The sequence below is a fragment of the Pan paniscus genome, chromosome 16, assembly GCF_029289425.2.
Source record: "Pan paniscus chromosome 16, NHGRI_mPanPan1-v2.0_pri, whole genome shotgun sequence".
Lineage (NCBI taxonomy): Eukaryota > Metazoa > Chordata > Mammalia > Primates > Hominidae > Pan > Pan paniscus.
The window spans coordinates 31,039,781-31,056,344 of NC_073265.2; the positions used below are offsets into that span (position 1 = coordinate 31,039,781).

At 50.1% G+C, this 16,564-nt stretch overlaps 1 protein-coding gene across 4 annotated transcripts in view; it reads left to right on the forward strand.

Annotated features, from left to right (window-relative positions):
* Positions 1-16,564, forward strand: part of MAPKBP1 (mitogen-activated protein kinase binding protein 1) — a 59,681-nt gene that overhangs the window by 30,689 nt on the left and 12,428 nt on the right. For 2 of the 4 annotated variants that reach the window (XR_004666483.3, XM_034938565.3), the window contains exons 3-12: positions 924-1,015; positions 12,015-12,077; positions 12,311-12,368; positions 13,089-13,259; positions 13,648-13,785; positions 14,051-14,233; positions 14,462-14,479; positions 14,753-14,913; positions 15,682-15,871; positions 16,391-16,537. Coding sequence is in view for 3 of the 4 variants with exons in the window: in XM_034938565.3 (XP_034794456.1) it covers positions 924-1,015; positions 12,015-12,077; positions 12,311-12,368; positions 13,089-13,259; positions 13,648-13,785; positions 14,051-14,233; positions 14,462-14,479; positions 14,753-14,913; positions 15,682-15,871; positions 16,391-16,537 (1,221 nt within the window). In the remaining variant the exon portion in view is untranslated. The remainder of the gene's footprint in view (positions 1-923; positions 1,016-12,014; positions 12,078-12,310; positions 12,369-13,088; positions 13,260-13,647; positions 13,786-14,050; positions 14,234-14,461; positions 14,480-14,752; positions 14,914-15,681; positions 15,872-16,390; positions 16,538-16,564) is intronic. The other 2 variants (XM_034938567.3, XM_055098663.2) reach the window with 1 other exon arrangement.

The following is a 16,564-nucleotide window of genomic DNA, read 5'->3' on the forward strand; positions in this document are numbered from 1 at the left end:
TGCACAGTCCTGGAGCAGGTAAAGACCTGGAGCAGCAAGTGAAAGACCCAGAGCAGAGGATGACATGGAGTGACAGCAAGAGGTTAGAGGGAAGTCTCAATCTCACTTGGCATCGTCTAGCAGAAAGACCAATGAATTAATTTGAGGTTAGTTCGTGTGGGTCCTGAGGCCTGCAGACAGGGTGGGGTAACAATACTAATAATGAGAGTGATGAGTGTCTCCCGTGGCCGTGTCCTCTCTGGATCTCTGAGCATTTTATCTTTCATCTCTGTGGGAGTTGCGGCTTAATAATAATAATTAGAGTACCCTGAGCATCGGTGCTTTGTAGAACACAGCATTAAGCCCTGTTTCTGCCTCCTTGGATTGTAGTCTGTATGAACTGGCAGACATTTGGGAGGTGGAGCCCTCTGACAGAGGGGAAGAACATGATAGAATGCAAAGGTCAGGGATATTCTGAGTCACCTAATTGATACCTAACATTCTTTTGGCTCTTGGTAGGTCAGAGTGGCCTTTCCTTCATGCCTGCCAAAGCACAAAGATCAGTGGCCTCACCCAAGTCTCACAGACCCAAGAGTCTAGTCTGGGGATCCCAGGCTCTAGCTTATACATGGTACCTTCCTGGTTTTGGGGAATGCTTGTTCCTCTGTGGCCATGAGTTATGCTTTAACGAGTTGGTGTTCTTTCCTGTGGTACCAGCAGACTGAGCCCTGCCGAAAATAGGTGACGCATGCTGGGTTTTTCCCGTGTGATCAAGAAGCCCGGTGGGCAGAACAGAAGAAGCTGCAGAAGTCATAGCTCCATTCTCCTGAAAACATGGGTGTCTGGAAAGTAGCCAGTGCCTCAGGATGGTCCCAAGTACCTTCAGCACCTTCTTCCCAAACACACTCTGTCTGTAACATGTCACTTCTGTCTTCCTCTAACAGGTGACCTTGGAGAAGGTGCTGGGAATTACAGTGTCTGGAGGCAGAGGACTTGCCTGTGACCCCCGATCAGGTTTAGTTGCTTACCCAGCAGGGTAAGTAAGCGCATTGGAAGAGATCTTGATGCATGGGAATTTATAGCCACGCTAGAGCAGTTGGGATGGGCAGGGATTTTCTGGTATCTTCTGGAAGATAGATACAGGTTAATGTTTTGTTGTCATTTTTGTAAAGAGACGCAGGACCAGGTAAAGGTTCTTTGTCGGGTGCTGTCATTGTTGCCATCCTGTCCTGCTTTTCAGTTATCTACCCCACCTCCCACACACAGATTTACACTTTATGTTACACACAGTTCCCAGCACCATCTTCAGTAACTACCTTCCAGTCATTTAAAAAACAGCTTTATTGAAATGTAATTCACATACCATATAACTCACTATTTAAAATACCCAATTCAGTAGTTTTTTAGTATATTCACAGAGTTGTGCACCCATCACCACAATCAAATTTAGGACATTTTCATGACCTTGTTCCCTTTTTTTTTTTTTTTTTTTTTTTTTTGAGACAGGTTCTGGCTCTGTTGCCTAGGCTGGAGTGCAGTGGCTTGATGTCGGCTCACTGCACCTCTGCCTCCGACACTCAAGCAATCCTCCCACCTCAGTCTCCCGAGTAGCTGGGACTACAGGCGCACCGCCCCATGCCTGGCTAATTTTTTGTAGAGATGGGGTTTCACCACATTGCCCAGGCTGGTCTTGAACTCCTGAGCTCAAGCCATCCACCTGCCTCAGCCACCCAAAGTGCTGGGATTACAGGCGTGAGCCACTGTGCCTGGCCCCATTCCTATCAGTCACTTTTCATTCCCACCCCCACCTTACCAGACCTTCATCCCTAGGCAACCACTGTCTCCATTAATTTGCCTATTCTGGATATTTCATATAAACGGAATCAGGTAACACTGTATTTGGCCTTTTGTAACTGGCTTCTTTTTGTTGCCCAGCCTGGAGTGCAGTGGTATGATCATGGCTGACTGCAGCCTCAGCCTCCTGCCTTAGCCTCCTGAGTAGCTGGAGCTATGGGTGTGTGCCACCATGCCCAGCTAATTTTTCCATTTTTTGTAGAGACAGGGTCTAACTCTGTTGCCTAGGCTAGTTTCGAACTCCTGGGCTCAAGCAGTCCTCCCGCCTCAGCTTCCCAAAGTGCTGGGATTACAGGCGTGAGCCACCACGCCTGGCCAGCATAATGTTTTCAGGGTTAATCTATGTCACAGCATGTATCGCTACCTTATTCCTTTTTGTGGCTGAATAATATTCCACTGGATGGATGTAGCACATTTTATCTATTTTTCAGTTGATGGACATTTGGGTTGTTTCTGCTTCTTAGCTATTATGAATATTCGTCTGTTCTAGTCACTTTGAGAGAGATCAGTGCCATAGAAGAGAAGTAGGGGAGTGGGGCTACTATTCTTTCTCTTGCTGCCTTTTCACTCCTCTGCTCCTACAAGTGGGAAACCTCCAACCATAGTTTCTTCAGGCTTCTGGAGAAAGCTTGGAACCCCTCCTGCTTCTGGCTCACTCTGTTCCATGCTGATAGGCACAGGAATGTGAAAATGAATAGCGCTACTGCTGTACCTTTCTTACTCTACCATTAACTTGTTAATGCCTAGTTCATTCCCCAATGTAATTTTCATAGCAACTTTTATAGTTTTTATACTAGATACATGATTTGCTTAGTTTTATCACCTCATCAAAAAAGCTTCCTTTATCAGGCTGGGCCCGGTGGCTCACGCCTATAATCCCAGTACCTTGGGAGGCCAAGGTGGGCGGATCACTTGAGGTCAGGAGTTGGAGACCAGCCTGGCCAACATGTTGAAACCCTGTCTCTACTAAAAACATAAAAAAATTTGCTGGGTGTGATGGCGGGTGCTGGTAGTCCCAGCTGCTTGGGAGGCTGAAGCATGAGAATCACTTGAACCCAGGAGGTGGAGGTTGCAGTGAGTGCAGATTTCGCCACTGCACTCCAGTCTGGGCGACAAAGAGAGACTCTGTCTTAAAAAAAAACAAGCCACCACCAAAAAAAGCTACCTTTATCAATCAAGTACAGTCATGTGTCACTTAATGATGGGGATATGTTCTGAGAAATGTGTCATTTGGCAATTTCGTTGTTGAGTGAACATTACAGAGTATACTTACACAAACCCTAGATGGTATAGCCTACTACATACCTAGGCTACATGGTGTAGCCGGTTGCACCTGGGCTACAAACCTGCACAGCAGGTTACTGTACTGAATACTGTACGTAATCCTAAGACAATGGTATTTGTATATTTAAACATAGAAAAAGTACGGTTAAAATATCATATAAAATATATTTTAAAAAGGCACACCTGTATAAGGCACTTACCATGAATGGAGTTTCCAGGACTGGAAGTTGTTCTGGGTGAGTCAGTGAGTGAGTGGTGAGTGAGTGTGAGTGCCAAAAACATTACTGTACACTTTACAAACACTGTACACTTGGCCATACTAAATTTATTTTAAAAACATACATTCAATAATAGATTAACCTAACTTACTGTAACTTTCTTACATTTTATAAACTTTTTTTTTAACTTCTTGACTCTTGTAGTAACACTTAGCTTAAAACACAAACACAGTACAGCTATACAAAAATATTTTTCTTTTATCTTTTTTCCGAGATGGAGTCTCCCTCTGTCACCCAGGCTGGAATGCAGTGGCACGATCTTAGCTCACTGCAACCTCTGCCTCCTGGGTTCAAGTGATTCTCCTGCCTCAGCCTCCTGAGTAGCTGGGATTACAGGCTCCTGCCACCACGCCTGGCTAATTTTTGTATTTTTAGTAGAGATGGGGTTTCGCCATGTTGGCCAGGCTGGTCTTGAACTAATGACCTCAAGTGATCAGCCCGCCTTGGCCTCCCAAAGTGCTGGCATTACAGGCATGAGCTACCGTGCCTGACCCAAAAGTATTTTCTTTTTATCTTCTATAAGCTTTAAATGTTGTTTTTAACTTTTTAAACTTTTTTGTTAAAAACAAAGACACAAACACACACATTAGCCTAGCGCATAGAACTACATAGGGTCAGGATCATCAAGATGTCACTAAGTGACAGGAATATTTTAGCTCCATTATAATCTTACGGGACTACTGTCATACATGCCCTTTGCTGTTGACCAAAATGTTACTATGTGACGTATGACTGTACTTATTCTATGCCAGGTACTTTTTAAGCACTTTATATGAATTATTTAATACTCTGAGCAACTATTATCACCCTCATATTTTAGAGGAGGAAATTGAGATCCAAAGAGGTCAAGCAGGCCGAGTGCAGTGGCTCACGCCTATAATCCTAGCACTTTGGGAGGGCAAGGTGGGCGGATCACCTGAGGTCAGGAGTTCAAGACCAGCCTGGCCAACATGGTGAAATCTTGTCTCTAGCAAAATACAAAATTTAGCCTGGCGTGATGGCGGGTGCTGGTAGTCCCAGTTACTCGGGAGACTGAGATGGGAGAATCGCTTGAACCTGGGAGACGGTGGTTGCAGTGAGCCGAGATCGTGCCACTGCACTCCAGCCTGAGCGGCTGAGCAAGACTCCATCTCAAAAAAAAAAAAAAAAGAGGTTAAGCAGGCAGGGTGCAGTGGCTTTGGGAAGCCAAGGTGGGAGGATTGCTTGAGACCAAGAATTTGAAACCAGCCTGGGCAACATAGTGAGAACCCTGTCTCTACCAAAAAGTAAAAATAAAAAAAATTAGCTGGGTATGGTAGCATGTGCCTGTAGTCCTAGCAACTGGGGAGGCTGAGGCAGGAGGATTGCTTGAGCCCAGGAGGTGAAGGCTGCAGTGAACTATGATCGTGCCATTGCACTCCAGCTTGGGTGACACAGTGAAACCCTGCCTCTTAAAAAAACCAAAAGGGTTAAGGAGTTTGCTTGAGGTAACATAGCTAGTGTGTGTAATGGGGTTCTAACCCAAGTAGTATGACTGTAGAGCTCTGATTGTTAAAATGGCACAGAGTAGGGGGAGACCACACTGGTTTTTTTTGAGACAGAGTTTGATTCTTCTTGCCCAGGCTGGAGTGCAATGGCACGATCTCAGCTCACTGCAACCTCCGCCTCCTGGGTTCAAGCAATTCTCCTGCCTCAGCCTCCAGAGTAGCTGGGATTACAGGCATGTGCCATCATGCCCAGCTAATTTTGTATTTTTAGTAGAGATGGGGTTTCTCCATGTTGGTCAGGCTGGTCTCAAACTCCTGACCTTAGGTGATCTGCCCACATTGGCCTCCCAAAGTGCTGGGATTACAGGTGTGAGCCACTGTGCCCGGCCACTTTCTGCTTATTTTTAACAAATTGCTTTTCCTCTAAGCTGCCTACCTGCCCTTTGAATGAGAAGAGCCCCATTTATGGGCAGCTCAGTCTGTGCAAGGGAGACTTCTGCCCCTGGGTTTGGGGTCAGTGTCTCTCCCAAGTGGTCCTCTGGTGTTTAATGGCTGCAGTAAGGGTGCTGTGGGAGCCACACGGGCTCTGCCTGGCAAAGGCTGGGCTAGGCTCCATTTTCCCCTAGAGAAGCAAGCTGATGGAAAGACCTCTCTACTGGATAAGTTTGTGCAGCCTGCCTCAGGGGAATTCCACTTGTTCTTGCCTCTGCCTGGGAAAGCCAGGTTCCCTCTTGTTGGAGGTGGGGCTGGGGCTGGATGTAGCACAGGCAGAAAAGGCCTTGGGGTGCTGCTTGGTGCATGCTGAGCCCTGTGTCCCTGCCCTGGGGAGTGTGGAGTCTTGCCCGCTTTCTTCCTCACACACCCCTGGACTCCAGGCCTGGCCTTTAAGGGCATGTGCTTATGCATGTTTATGAGCAGGTCTCAGCCCAGTGCATGTGCCTGGGAGTCATGATCCTTCCAGATGGTGTACAGGCTTTCCTGATGGAACCTCTAGTAGGTTTCCTAAGTGTGTATGCTTGGCTTAGGCCATCCCTGGGCAGTGCCCCTAATCTGTTCCCTGACCTTTTGATTTCTTAGAACTTGAAGTTGTCTGTGCAAATGGCTTCTTTTCTGGGTGTTTGAGTTTTGCTGTGTTCTAGAACTCCCTGATGTGCTGCTGTGATGTTGGGGGCCACCAGATTCTGTGTGAGCACAAGCAGGTTCTTCACCTCCCTCCTTGTCTCCCTGCTTTTCTTATCTGATCATCCTTACACTGCCCCCAGCCCCCACGCTCTTGTTCCTCCTGTGCCTGTTGCTTTGGGAGCCAGCTCAGGTATCCTAGAAACAAGGAGAGAAACAAAACTCAGAAAATTCTCTGAGGCCCAGAGGCGAATATCAAACCAAAACAAAGTTTTCTGAAAGGAAATGGAACAGCACAGGAAAGGAGGGTGGGCAGTGTGTCAGGCAGAGGTGGGTAGGAGCTCCAGGCTGAGCATGGAGCCTGTCCTAGTGGCTCCTACATCCCTTGGCCGTTGTTTCCCCACGGGAAGCCCCCCTGCTAGAGGATGCCAGACAGCCCCTTTGAGAGACTTAATTGAGTTGAACACCCTTAATTGAGTTGGGCCTTTTCCTCAGCCAGCTGTTGGAAGGTTGATGGGCCTTCAAGCCCAGCACAGCCCCTGTGCCCCTGTGCCCCTGTGCCCAGTCCTGAGAATGGGTTTCTCCTGGCTCCTATGCCAGAATGGCCTGGGTGAGTGCCCTGCGCACAGCTGCTCCTCTCCCGCTGGGATGGGAAGTGTCCCAGCGAGGTGACGGGGTGTATCTGGCAGCTAAGAAGAGACCTCTTGGTTGATTTAAGTGGGGAGGAGAAGAGGGAACCCCTGCTCTCCTGAGGAGGCCCTCCATTTCCTCAGCCCATGTTAAAATTGATGCTGAGATCCTCAGCTTTGAAGCATTGCACTGGGTGTGACAGAATTCTCCTCCTGAACTGTGTTCTTGTGACACCTGAGCTGAAGGAACACAGAGCTACCTTCTTACTTGCTGTAGGGTATTCGCCAGGGACAGTAGAGAGACCAGGTGGGCCTGAGAGAAGAAAAGGTTGGGACTTGGTGCCCAGGATCATGCAGTGTGTTAGCAGACAGGCCTGTGACCTCAGTGTTCTGCTCTTTCCACCTCTACACTGCCCTTGAGCATCAAGGAGTCCTAAATGCCTGAGGTACAGGAGAACCATGGACCTCTCCCCAGGGCCCTCATTCACACTCTGCTACCCAGGAGGTTCCTTGGCAGCCAGGGCTTTGAGATCTTGCCCCTAGTGACTTGAAGACATATTCACTTGTTTACAAATAATTACTGAGGGCCTATCGTCTAGGCCCTGGGAAATTAACAGTAAGTAAAACAGACCAAAAATACCATCCTCACAGAACTGGCAGTCTGGTGTGTGAAGATGGATCCCCACCCCCAGTGTAAGTTATAAGCATGATTACAAATTGATGTGTGCTTTGGAAACAGTAGAAGCAGTAGCAGTGAGGGAGGTAGGGTTGTAATGATAAATAGGGCTGGAGGGCGACATTTGAGCGAGGCCAGAAGCCCCTTTGGCATGCTTCTGTGAGTCATTCTCAGATTTTACCTGGTCTGAAAGAAAACAATTCAAAGGCCCAGGGTCCCTGGTTGACCTTGTGTGTCCTGCTCCCTGTGTCTGTGCTGCCCCATGCATAGCTCATCCCATCTGGGGGATGGAGAGTGGTAGGAGGTGGATCCTGTGGGAATCCTGGGCTCTTTGTGGTAGCAGCAGGCCTGGACCTGTGTAGGGAAGGGGGATGTTGAAGGCTTGGCCCTTCCTGGGCAGTAGGCCCAGCACCTGGCACTGGTACTCCACAGCGTGACTCCCCCAGGCTGAGGCCTTATGTCCTTCCGTGAGAGTGAGCAGCCACCCTGCACCCTCAGGTGCTGAGTTGCAGGACTCAGCTGATTGGTCCAACCCAGCCCTTGGCATGTGGTGGATCCCAGCCAGCACTGAGTAAGGGCTCACCCTGCTGGGCAGGGTCAGGGGATGTGGAGAGAAAGATTGATACAAACTGTGCCCTGCACTCCTCTCCCCAGCTGACCTAGGAGCTTGCTCAGAGTTCACCAAGAAGGCTGAGAGGGCTCCTTGGTGCTTTTGAGAACAGGTCAGGAGGGCCTCAAGTCAAGCACACAAGGAGCCCTGGCTATGCTGCTCTCACTTCAGCATCTGCGTTATCGTCCCTGCATGTGTAGCTGCGACCGTGGTTGCATGCTGTCTTTCTCTTGTTGGATGGCTTCCAAATATCAATAATTAGAAATAAAAATAGTTGCTTAAGGGATGACCTCTGTGTGTTTCCTTTTCTTGCTTAGCTCTTCCATGGCACACCTGAGAATTTCTTAGGCTATACTGGGGGCAAGGGGATGTTAGAGGAGGGAGAGATTGCCTCATTGCCTCTAGCCAGTCATCCTTCTATCTACGTAGTGTTCCTACACACACACACACGCATCATTCACCCTTCTTCCACCATGGAGCTGAACATAGGAGAAGGAGGAAACAGAGGATATTGTGTCCCAGGAAGACTGAGTTTGTATGCAGTGACTTGGAAAGTGTTTTAAGCAGTCTGATGCACTACCCTTTAAAGGCTGAAATGCTGCTTTGGGATGAGAATTAAGGGAAAACTCATAAACTTGCAAATAGATCCCAGTTTTTCTGGATTTGGAATATGGTTGGCTGGATTATGCATCGAGTCAATTCAATTAGATCAACTCTCAGCTGAAGCCCTTTACCATGGTTCCTGTGTAACTAATCAGAAGGCTAGGGAACCTGTCCCCATTCAGACTAGAGCCTTTGCTGGAGAGAGGAGTCTGTAGAGGGCCTCAGGTCAGCACAGATTGCAGGAAGGTTCAGAAAACGTTGTTTAACCACTGAGAACTTTCTGGGCTCTGAATTCATGATAGTGGCAGGCCTGGGGCTATTACTTTTCATATACTGCATAAAGTATTAAAACCTAAATATCTAAATCTGGCTGGGCACAGTGGCTCACGCCTGTAATCCCAACACTTTGGGAGGCCAAGGTGGGTGGATCACCTGAGGTCAGGAGTTTGAGACCAGCCTGACCAATATAGTGAGATCACATCTCTACTAAAAATATTAAAAAATTAGCCAGGCTTGGTGATGGGTGCCTGTAATCCCAGCTACTGGGGAGGCTGAGACAGAAGAATTGCTTGAACCCGGGAGGTGGAGGTTGCAGTGAGCCGAGATCACGCCACTGCACTCCAGCCTGGGTGACAGAGTGAGACTCCATCTCAAAAAAAAAAGAAAAAAAAATCTAAATCTGTGCACTTTGAACTCTTATAATTTTCTTTCTTTCTTTCTTTCTTTTTTTTTTTTTTTTTTTGGTAGACCTAGTCTCGCTCTGTCACCCAGGCTGGAGTGCCATGGCATGATTTTGGCTCGCTGCAAGCTCCGCCTCCTGGGTTCACGCCATTCTCCTGCCTCAGCCTCCCCAGTAGCTGGGACTACAGGTGCCCGCCACCACGCCTGGCTAATTTTTGTATTTTTAGTAGAGATGGGGTTTCACCATGTTGGCCAGGATGGTCTCGATCTCCTGACCTCGTGATCTGCCAGCCTCAGCCTCCCAAAGTGCTGGGATTACAGGCGTGAGCCACCACTCCCGGCTCTGTTATAATTTTCGTTTGCCTGCTCAAGAGCGATGGGGTGCAGAGTTTCCAGAGCCATCTTGCTTTTGTCATACTTTTTTTTTTTTTTGAGACAGAGTCTAGTTCTTGTCGCCCAGGCTGGAGTGCAATGGCATGATCTCAACTCATTGCAACCTTCACCTCCTGGGTTCAAGCAATTCTCCTGCCTCAGCCTCCCAAGTAGCTGGGATTACAGGTACCCACCACCACACCTGGCTTATTTTTGTATTTTTAGTAGAGATGGGGTTTTACCATGTTGGCCAGCCTGATCTCGAACTCCTGACCTCAGGTGATCTGCCTGTCTCAGCCTCCCGAAGTGCTGGGATTATAGGCATGAGCCACTGTGCCCGGCCTGTCATACTTTTTAAAACCCTCCTGACTGTGACATTCTAGAAGGGGAAGCAGGAGACTAGAAGGTGGTATAAAAAGAGAAAGGAGTTCAAGACCAGCCTGGGCAACATGGCAAAACCCCATCTCTACAAAAAATACAAAAATTAACTGGGTATGGTGGCATGTGCCTGTAATCCCAGCTACTTGGGAGGCTGAGGTGGGAGGATTGCTTGAGCCCAGGAGGTTGAGGCTGCAGGGAGCTGTGATGGTGCCATGGTGCCACTGCAGTCCAGCCTGGGTGACAGAGCGAGACCCTGCCTCAAAAAAAAAAAAAAAAAATGAAGGAAGGGCTGAGCCAGGGTGGCATGAGCCTGTAATCCCAGCTACTTGGGAGGATGAGGCAGGAGGATTACTTGAACCCAGGAGTTCAAGACCAGCTTGGGCAACATAGTGAGACCTTGTCTCAAAAAAACAGAGAAAGGAAACAGGAACAAGGAAAGAGTAGGAAATGGAGAAAGAAGGAGGAAAAAAAAAAACAGGAAGAGTTGAGGGGTTAGAGGAGAAAATGATGTGACTCAGGAATTCCACAGCTGTTGGTCAGCCTGGCAGTTCTGGGCATATCTAGTCACATCGGAGGTCCCAGTGTCCCCAAATTTGCATATCGAAATGGTTTATTGAGCCCAAGATGCTTAGCCCTCACTAGCAACTTGCACCTACCTCCCTTCAAGTTTCCAGCCAGTAGTGGAGTTCAGATATGGGGGCTGCAGTGGGGTCCCACTAGGGAAAATTAGGTCTGGGGGAAGTAGCTGTCTCCTCTTTCTCTCCTCCCTGCCTTTCCTATTCGCAGTCTCCAGGCTTGCTCTTGTCTGCTATTTCCAGTGCTAATGAAGAGTTGAGGCAGAAGGGGCAACGGGCCAGGGCCTGCTGACAGCCAGGAAGCCTAAAGAGAAGCTGCCTGGCTATTGGCCTTTGGCTTCTTGCCCCCGATTCCTACTACCCAGCTTCCGTCTCCGGAGCTGCCTCTGGAAAGGCAGGACCTGATTCCATCCAGCAGCCTTGCTGCCTGGCGGGAGAGGTTGCCCCCACCTTCTCTGTGAGGCAGGCAGAGTCCCTGATTCTGCTTCTGGCAGTCGGGGGGCTCTTCTCAGGTTTCTTGGGGCCAGAGATTCTCAGGGTGGGGCTTGGGACCTCTGTGGCACTGTAAGGCTTTCCCAGGCCTTCTCAGGCTATCTCTATCCCCCACCCCATCTTACTGAGCCTCTCTGCTGTGTGGCCCCTGCCTCGCCTCCCACTTCCTTCCTTATTCAACACATGGAGGGTGTGGGGGGCCAGCTCTTGCCAAGTACACACGTGGGTGCACACGTGAGAGGCCTTACATCTTAAGGCACACATGCTTGATACACGTGTAGCCCCAAGCCTGTGAACGGGCTGTGCACCCGAGGCCTGCTTTGCCCAAATCACATTTCTTCTTCCCTCCTACACCCCTTCCTGGGGTATGCACAAGGGCTGCGGGATGGCCTGTGTCCCTGCTGCCCTTTGTGGGTATGGCCAGAGATAGAGCTGGTATTTAGGGGCCTGGCTGGGGGGACAGGCTTCCAGGGAACCCTTTCACCCTCATGGGGTACAGAGATAGTTCCTCTTGGGTGGGGAAAAGGAGCAAGAACAGGTTGCCAGGAGAAAGCAGTGGAGGCTGGGCACGGTGGCTTATGCCTGTAATCCCAGCACTTTGGGAGGCAGATCACTTGAGTTCAAGAGTTTGGGACCAGCCTGGGCAACGTGGCAAGATCCCGTGTCTACAAAAAAAAAAAAAAAAAAAAAAAATACAAAGATTAGCTTGCATGGTGGCACATGCCTGTGGTTCCAGCTACTAGGGAGGCTAAGGTGGGAAGATTGCTTGAACCTGCAAGTTGAGGCTGCACTGAGCCATGTTTGCACCACTGCACTCTGGCTGGGATGATAGAGTAAGATCCTGTCTCAAAAAAAAAAAAAAAAAAAAAAAAGAAAAGGAAAAAAACAGTGGAGCCCTTCTGAGCTCTTTCTACCCAGCTCCCTCTGCCGGGTGACTGGAAGTCCTGGGTGGCCTGGAGGGCTCCTGGGGGAGCTATGGTTTGCTGCTGAGCCTGTTGTCTGCTCATCTCCTCAGGTGTGTGGTTGTGTTGTTCAATCCCCGGAAACACAAACAGCACCACATCCTCAACAGTTCCAGGTAAATGGGCTGGGGTCCTCAGGATACCTCTTCCTTCTGGGAGCTATGAGAAGGGCACTGTCTAGAGTCTCTATGGCTCTGGGGGCTGGGACCTGGTTGGGTCCTAAAGCCAGATGGGGAAGTGCCACATGTGCCATTGGTGTCTGCTGGTCTCAACCTTTTGAGAGGCTGGGAGGGGGCTAGGCTTAGGCCAGGCTGCCAGTGCCCCTCTGAGCCTGCCCCATCTCTTGCAGGAAAACCATCACTGCCCTTGCCTTCTCCCCTGATGGCAAGTACTTGGTCACTGGAGAGGTGAGTGAGGAAGAGGGCTGGCAGTACTGTAAAGAGGGCAGGTGTCCTGGCCTCCGCAGAGAGCTGCGGTCCTAGGCCTGCTGTCACTTTGGCTTCTGAAACAGACACCAAATCCTGGTTTTCGCTATACCTTAAAATAGTGGTTCTCAAGCTTTAGTGTACATCAGAATCACTTGGAGGGCTTGTGAAAGCACACATCACTAGGCTGGTCCTCAGAGTTTCTGATTCTGTAGGTCTGGGATGGGAGTCTGAAATGTGCATTTGTAACAAGTTCCCAGAGAGTGCTGATCCTGCTGGTGAAGGAAGCGTGCTTTGGAAACCACTGCCTTAACTATTCCTTACCCCCGGGGGCCCCCTGCTGGGCTCAGGAGGAACGCTTCTGTCCCGGCGGCGTAGTCTTACTAGGGGCAGAAATAGACCTGAGTGGTAGTGGCTCTCAATGCCGGCTGCCCATCAGAACCATTCAGGGAGCTTTGAACAACCTGAAGTACAGATGGCCACCCAGAGATGCTGACTAAAATCCGGGGCCACTTTCTTCCTGGTAATCACTGTTGCCCTCAGATCTTTATCATATTTCCTCTGTACCCTGCCCTGACTTTTGGCTGGGGAAGTGATGGTATCTAGTAGCTGAGGAGGCGAGGGCCCCGCTCTGGAAGATGAAGTGGGGCTGTATGCCTGTGGAGAAGTCAAGAACTCACTTCCAGTTCTTGCTCCCTGCAGAGTGGGCACATGCCTGCCGTGCGGGTTTGGGACGTGGCAGAGCACAGCCAGGTGGCCGAGCTGCAGGAGCACAAGTATGGTGTGGCTTGTGTGGCCTTCTCTCCTAGCGCCAAGTACATTGTCTCTGTGGGCTACCAGCATGACATGATCGTCAACGTGTGGGCCTGGAAGGTGAGTGGCTGGGTGGGGTGGCCTGGCAGCCTCACAGGGGTCAAGTGTCAGCTGGGGAGGCAAGAGACTGCTGACCTGCACTGCTCCATTCCACCCCACTGAACCATTCTCATTCTAGAAAGTTATTTGAAGCAGAAAAGAGCAACTGTGTGGCCAAGCATGTTGGTTGAAGGGGCTAGCTTTATGCCTTCAAGGACTTCTGCAGGAAACGAATCTTTTCAGCTCCTCTAGAAAGGGATTATTTCCCTACCCCTCTTTTTCTGGCCAGTAAATTCTGGAAAGAAACACTTTTTCAAGTACAAATTCTAATTCTCCTCCATTCTCTGAGTCACTGTCTTCTTAGCTCCAAGAGACAGAGCCTTGATTCTTCCTTTGGCATCCCCTCCAGAAAAACATTGTGGTGGCCTCCAACAAGGTGTCCAGTCGGGTGACAGCAGTGTCCTTCTCTGAGGATTGCAGCTACTTTGTCACTGCAGGCAACCGGCACATCAAATTCTGGTATCTCGATGACAGCAAGACCTCAAAGGTGAGGTGCTGAAGCTGGGAGTAGCCACCCAGGCCCCTGGCAGGGCCTGCCCAGCCCACCCCAGGAGACTCTGCCCCACTTGGGCCTCTCTCTGCATTCCCAGCAGTCATGCAGAAGTTTTGGATGAGCCAGATGCTGTCTGGGCTGAGGAGTAGGCCCAAAGAGCAAGGAGGTGCTGGAGGCGTCCCCTGTACTCTCCTAGGGCCTAGTTTCCAGGGGCAGGCTCTGGGGTGGATGGGGGTGTAACAGTGGTGTGCCTCCACAGGTGAATGCCACTGTGCCCTTGCTGGGCCGCTCAGGGCTGCTGGGAGAGCTACGGAACAACCTATTCACTGATGTGGCCTGTGGCAGAGGAAAGAAGGCGGACAGTACCTTCTGCATCACGTCCTCAGGGCTGCTGTGCGAGTTCAGTGATCGAAGGCTTTTGGACAAGTGGGTGGAGCTGAGGGTAAGTACCTCCGTCCCCAGGGGTAGGGTATGCTCATGTCTCAGCTCAGGGGAGAACTAGTGCCCAGGGCTTCAGACTAGGGGCTGGTCCCTTGTGCATACGGGAGATCCCAGGAGAACGAAGCTTGGGGGAGCTAGAGCTTGGCCCATTTCCAGCCCTTGGTGATCTGTATAACTGCCTCCTCTCTGCTCTTTCTGTCTCTTTCCCCTGCTTTCCTCTTCCGCTCAGAACATAGACAGCTTCACAGTAAGTGGTGCCTGCACCTTCCTCTCTTTCTCATGCTATTTCTTTCTCTTCACTGGGCTTTTCCTACTGGATCCTCTGGTGCCTAGAAGAATCCTCGATTCCTAATCCCTGGCTGGACAGGGCTGAGGGGCTCAGAACAGGGCAGCTGGGCGGCTTTTCCCTTGCCCCTGCCTTGGCCGGTCCCTCCTCTTAGCAGGTGGCTGTTGATGGGTGGGGAGGAGAGAAGACTGAGTGGGCAGGTGGCCTTGCTGAGCTGAGCCACTCTGCCCACAGACCACAGTGGCCCACTGCATCTCTGTGAGCCAAGACTACATCTTCTGTGGCTGTGCTGATGGCACCGTGCGCCTTTTCAACCCCTCTAACCTGCACTTCCTTAGCACCTTGCCCCGACCCCATGCTCTGGGGACAGACATTGCTAGCGTCACCGAGGCCAGGTGAGCTACGTGGGCCCCCCTTCCTCCATTTGTAGCCTTACCCCTGCCCAGTCTTTCTTGTCAGTGCCTCAGGGAGCAGGTGAAGAGTGTATTGATGCCCCAGAGATTATTGGGAACACCTCTTTAGACAGAAGAATTTGGGTTTATTGGTACTTGTTGCAACCAAGGAGACCCCACCCCATGGAGAACTGTGGAGAGTCTCAGTAAGTGGGTGTTAGGAGGGACATATGGGATTTGGGTTTGCGTTGGGTGATTTTAGGAATCGTTCAAGGGATTGAAGTATTCTGGTTGGATGCTGTCCGGAACTTGGGGCAATTCTACAGTGGAACATCTTGTTAATTTATCTAAGAGGTGAAGGAAAGGTGTGGGGCTAAAGCTGTATTTGGTCAAGAAGCCGCCAGCAGTCATGTAGATGGGAAAGGCGGTGTTTGGTCATTGTCATGGTTCGTTGTGGTTTGTATGGTGATCTTGTTTTTATCTGTGCACAGAGTAGTCTTGTTTTTGTTTTGCCCCATCACAGCCATAGAAGTACCTTGTCTAACGTTGGTGTTCTGTGAAGCTGTGTTCATCCGAACACCATGGCCCAGCAGCTAGTGCTGGGTCAGGTTCCTGCTGATGGCTAGTAGGGGCTCCTTTCTTCTCTCAAGCAACTACTTCCAAACCTGCAGGTCCAGGGAGGGCTCCTCACACACTGCTCCTTCCATTGTGGATTGGCTTCTCTTTTCATTCCCTTCAGTCTGACCAGTGTGCCCTGTCCTCTCCCTACAGTCGCCTCTTCTCTGGAGTGGCGAATGCCAGGTATCCAGACACCATTGCCTTGACCTTTGATCCTACTAATCAGTGGCTGTCTTGTGTGTACAACGATCATAGCATTTATGTTTGGGATGTGAGGGACCCCAAGAAAGTGGGCAAGGTGTACTCGGCTCTGTATCATTCTTCCTGCGTCTGGAGTGTGGAGGTATGTGGGCTGGCTGGCTGGCTGGAGACTGGCCAGGTTGGCTGGGATACCATTTTGAGGACAGAAAATAGGGATCCCCAAGTATAATCTTAGATTCCTGCTGCCTCCCTGTTTCTCCAGTGACTTCCCTGGGATAGATCCTGGGGACTGAGTTTGAATGTTACAGGCTTCCCCAGTGTGCCCCATCCTTAGTTTTGCCTCAGTCATCTTGGACAAGTTATCGAATTTGACCAAGCCTCAGTTTCCTCACCTGTAAAATGGTGTACTTGATTCACCTAATTGTTCTAAGAATAAAATGAAATAATGTAAGTGGGAGACATAGAAGAGTGCCTGATATATAGTGGGTGCTTCCCCTTGGTCATGTTGAAGGGTATATACCAGTTATGTATGGCCTGTGACAGGCACTGGGCTAAGTCCTGGCCACCATTCCCTTTTTCATCCCATTCCCTTCCATCTCCTTGGGTAGGCAGAGGACTGCTCCCGAATGGAGGTCTGATTGTGTTCCCTCGGCCCCTTCAGGTCTACCCCGAGGTGAAGGACAGTAACCAGGCCTGCCTGCCCCCCAGTTCCTTTATTACCTGCTCCTCAGACAACACCATCCGCCTGTGGAACACAGAGAGCTCCGGGGTGCATGGCTCCACCCTCCACCGAAACATCCTCAGCAGTGTGAGCCCTGAGGCTGTGGGGCCCCGC